Source organism: Bison bison, unplaced genomic scaffold (assembly GCF_000754665.1).
Source record: "Bison bison bison isolate TAMUID 2011002044 unplaced genomic scaffold, Bison_UMD1.0 scf7180017858886, whole genome shotgun sequence".
NCBI lineage: Eukaryota > Metazoa > Chordata > Mammalia > Artiodactyla > Bovidae > Bison > Bison bison.
Window position 1 is genome coordinate 740,847 of NW_011489458.1, and position 4,635 is coordinate 745,481.

At 43.3% G+C, this 4,635-nt stretch overlaps 1 protein-coding gene across 4 annotated transcripts in view; it reads right to left on the reverse strand.

Moving 5' to 3' along the window:
- The window catches only part of XPNPEP3 (X-prolyl aminopeptidase (aminopeptidase P) 3, putative), a 43,975-nt gene extending 39,441 nt beyond the window's left edge, over positions 1 to 4,534 (reverse strand). For 3 of the 4 annotated variants that reach the window (XM_010830167.1, XM_010830160.1, XM_010830154.1), the window contains exon 1: positions 4,380 to 4,534. In XM_010830167.1, coding sequence (XP_010828469.1) covers positions 4,380 to 4,443 — 64 coding nt within the window. In that variant the 5' untranslated portion in view covers positions 4,444 to 4,534. The remainder of the gene's footprint in view (positions 1 to 4,379) is intronic. The other variant, XM_010830176.1, reaches the window with a different exon arrangement.
- Between the last annotated feature and the right edge of the window lie 101 nt (positions 4,535 to 4,635).

The window sequence follows — 4,635 nt, forward strand, 5'->3', positions numbered from 1 at the left end:
TATTATATATATCACATACATACTTATATATTATGAAGCTTTTCTTTAGTCAAGTCTATAATCTATAATCATTCCTTTGATCTAATTAAAGCTACTTTACAGACTTCTGACATACATAAAGCATTAGCAGCTAAAAATGTATTAAAACACATGGGTTCAGTCTACATAGTTATTAATGAGATGACTTTTTTCAGTGATCACAGAGCACTTCAGACACAACTTAAGACACTATAAATTAAAAATGAACGTATAAAGGCATTTTAAGTTAAAAATAGCTACACTTATATCTGGACGCCTATGTTCATAGCACACTTATTCACAAAAGCCAAGAGGTGGAGCCAGTCCAAATGTCAATTGACAGGTGGATGGATAAATATTTATACATATAGGCATACACAGATTCTGAATTCAGCCTCAAAAAGTAAGGAAACCTTGTCACATGTGACAACATGGATGAACTTTGAGACATCATGATTCTACTTATATGAGGTATCTAAAGTCAAATTCATAGCAATAGAAAGTGGAAATACGGTTACCAGGGGCTGTAGGGAGGAGGACAAAGCGCTGTTAGTGGATACAGATTTAGATTTGCAAGATGAAAAAGTTCTGGAGATCTTTTCACAATTGTTTATTTAAAAGTTATTAACATGGAAAATTTGATGTTACATGTATTTTACATGCAGAAGGCAATGGCAACCCACTCCAGTACTCCTGCCTGGAAAATCCCATGGATGGAGGAGCCTGGTAGCCCAGTCCATGGGCTCGCGAAGAGTTGGACACGACTGAAGTGACTTAGCAGCAGCAGCAGCAGACAGACTTTTAACTGGCTACCGGGCTTCCCAGGTGGTGCTAGTGGTAAAGAACTCAGCTGCCAATGCAGGAGACCTCAGAGATGCAGGTTTGATCCCTGGGTGGGGAAGACCCCCTGGAAAAGAGAACGGCAACCCAATCCGGTATTCTTGCCTGGAGAATCCTAGGGACAGAGGGGCCTGGTGGGCTACAGTCCGTGGGGTCGCAGAGTCAGACACGACTGAAGGGATAGCATGCATGCACGTATTTTACCACATTTTTTTTTTTTTTTTAAGCCAGACTTATCCTGGGTTCTTCAGAGCAATGTGGCTGTATCATGCATGGGTGGCCATCAGTGACTTATTTCTAATTTTTTGAGTATGTACACAGGATATAAAAATACATTACTCTAAAATACCAGCTTTAGCCATCGCAACCTAGGCTTATGATGGAAGAAAAACAGATGAGTTTCAGAGTTACAGATATATCAGATATTGAGCAACTGGTTTGAGCTCAATGTTTTACTATATTGGCTTCCTTTAAATGAATTTATTATCAACACAATTACTTCTTAGCTTCCTGTAATTATTTCATTTTCAAAATACATTGCTTTCATCCTAGTATTTTTATTCTTTCACTCATTCAATGGTATTTTTTGAGTACCCACTATTTGTGAGGTAGTATCCTAGGTACCTGGGATACAATAATGAACAAACAAAAAACTCTTAGCTGTCACAGAGCTTAGACTGGAGAGAGACAATAAACAAATACTAAGTAAAATATGTTAGTCATAGGTGTAAGTAAAAAAAATCAGGGGAAGGACATAGAAGTTTTGGAGCAAGAGCATTGACATTTCAGCCAAGGTAGCCAGGGTGAAATGATGGTTACATGTGAGAAAAGATCTCAGTGAAATGAAGGAGTAAGCCATGTGGATATCTGGTCACAGAGGATTCCAGGTAGCAGGACTAGCAAGTCCAATGTCCCTAAAGCATGTCGTATAAGGTGCATGAGGAACGTGGAGGAGATCTGCATGGCCCTTTCTGAGAGCAAGTAGGTGAAGTATGAAAGGTGACCGAAGTCCACAGTATGCAATGACTTCCAGAAAACAGTATAAACTACGGTATAACATTTGGGACAGGAAGTCACTGGAGGCTCTGAGGAGAAGAGTGACATACTCTGACACACTTAAACAGGCCTACTATGGCAGCTGTAAGTAGGACTTGCCTGGCTGTCCAGTGGTTAAGACTTCACACTTCCACTGCAGGGAGCAGTTAGGGAACTAAGATCCGGTTGCCAAGAGTCAGATACAACTTGGCCACTTGACAATATTGCCTTTCTTGAGCTTCCATGTCACTTGAGTCAAGACTCTAATCACTATCCTTTGCTATATTCTCATTTGTTGCTTCTCTATCATCTGACTAGACTGTAACTCTAGGCAAGTGGAGATTCGTCCAGAATGACTCCTTAACTCAAAAGTTATTGACTCAAGTTATTCTGGCTCAATAAAAAGTTCCCAAAGAACTCTACTAAGCTAGAGTAAGACCTAGCACAAGTATAACAGGAAAAGGACTATATGGCAAATCACAAAACATTCCTGATTTGCTACTTGTGATACTGTGTTAGTTTCAGTTCCCTATCAGTAAACTATTTGCTCTAACTTACTGGACTTGTGAAGATCCGATGAGATCATTCATTCAGAAAGCCTATATATGTATGGTGGTGGTTTAGTCACTAAGTCAACTGAGACCCCATGGTCTTAAGACCCCATGGACTGCAGCCCGCCAGGCTCCTCTGGCCATCGGATTTTCCAGGCCAAGAATACTGGAGTGGGTTGCCATTTCCTTCTCCAGGGGATCTTCCCGACCTGGGGATTGAACCCAGGTCTCCTGAACTGCAGGCAGATTCTACACTGAGGGAATTCCCCTATATATGTATATTGTGATATTAATAGAAGAGGTAGTTAAATTTACTTATTCTACTGAGGCAAAATGAAGAATGATAAACACATTTTTCAAAGATCTTAGTGTGTATAATCCAGTAAACTAAAAACTTAAACTACAGTCACTCAGTAGTGCTCAACTCTTTGCGACCCCATGTACTATACATTCCATGGAATTCTCCAGGCCAGAATACTGGAGTGGGTGGCCGGCCTTTCCGTTTTCCAGGGGATCTTCCCAACCTAGGGATTGAACCCAGGTCTCCTGCATTGCAGGTGGATTCTTTACCAGCTGAGCCACCATGGAAGCCCTGGTGTAATTCAGTACCTTGTCCTAAACCTTGATTAATCAGGTTTCACACAAAGCCTCAACAAATACAAAAAAAGAGAAGTCACAAGTAAATCAGTGGTTCCAGCTCTAAATCATAAGCTATGGCCTTTGTGTTCAAGACTGACTAACAGCCTATCTATTCACCTACTCTCGATGATCTCGGGACAGATTTCTGCAGCCTAGCTATTAGAAGCAAAGAGCAAGTTCTGTGCACTGGACAATTATTACTTTTTATTTTCATATTTTAGAGTTAGGAGTAAGTCTTGCTATAATTACCATCCCACTATCAATAAATTCAAGTATGAAAGTGAAGTCGCTCAGTCGTGTCCGACTCTTTGTGGCCCCATGCACTGTAGCCTACCAGGCTCCTCTGTCCATGGGATTTTCCAAGCAATAGTACCGGAGTAGATTGCCATTTCCTTCGCCAGGGGATCTTCCCGACCCAGGGATCGAACCCCGGTCTCCCGCATTGTAGACAGACGCTTTACCGTCTGAGCCACCAGGGAAGTCCAAATTCAAGTATAGCAACACAATAAATAAATGCCAAGACACGGTTTTGGTGTCACAGACCACATGCTCTGATGCACACATTATTCATCTATCGCCTCAAAAAACTAAAATATGATTCAATGGCAGATCTGCCTGAAAGGCAGATGATTCAACCTTCACTGATCAAGTTTTCATGTTTATTGCATTAATTCCTCACGATACAATACACCGTAAAAATATCCTCCCCCCCATATTCCCAGAATACTCTACCTTGCCTTTACAAGCAAAACTTTCAGACATAAAAAGCCTCAGGAGTATTTCCAAATATTACCTCTTCCAAGAGGAACTACTCAAAGGATTTGTATTATTAAACTTAACGTTTCACGTCCATTTCGTGAGAGCCAGCTCTCACGTCAACTCTTTGAAAACACGAAAATACGATTTTAAGTTATCCTAAACTTACTAGGTTATCCTAACAAGAGCTACCTGATGCGAGACACCTTGTCACCAGAACAAGTGTGATAACTGACACAAGTTTCTTGAGTCCGCAAGACTTAGCCCCTCGGGGAAGACAGCACACACTTTTCTCTCTGCATGCATTTCAACTCCCAGAATACCTCAACGGTACAGAGAACACCGGGCCCACCCTTTGTCAGGGGCAGTAGGAGGAAGAGAAGAAATGTGAGGAGTGCACAGAGGGTTTGGGCGTGGAAGTCCCAGTAGAAGGGTCCGCCGAAGCAGGGGTCGCCTGAGACCAACTTGGATCCCGCTTGGCGCGCCTCAGGCTTCGCAGAGCAAGCTCCGGAGGGGACACTGTGGGAGGTTAAGTCTAACCTGAGAGGCTGCGGGCGCTTGCTACCGCGGGAACAAGCCTAGTTGCAGAGAATAGCCAACGCATAACTGCCACGCTCAGGCGTCAGGAGGGAAACGAGGAAACCTGCCGGAGAAGCGGTCGCCAGCAGGGCTGCGTCGCCAGGAAACCTGGCCAGGCGCCCCTCCCCTTCCGGCCGGCGCCGCTCGCCGGGCTTTCCTCCCACAGCGGCGCAGTATGTTTACGTCACGCCCGGATTTGTGAGGGACGCTCCGACCG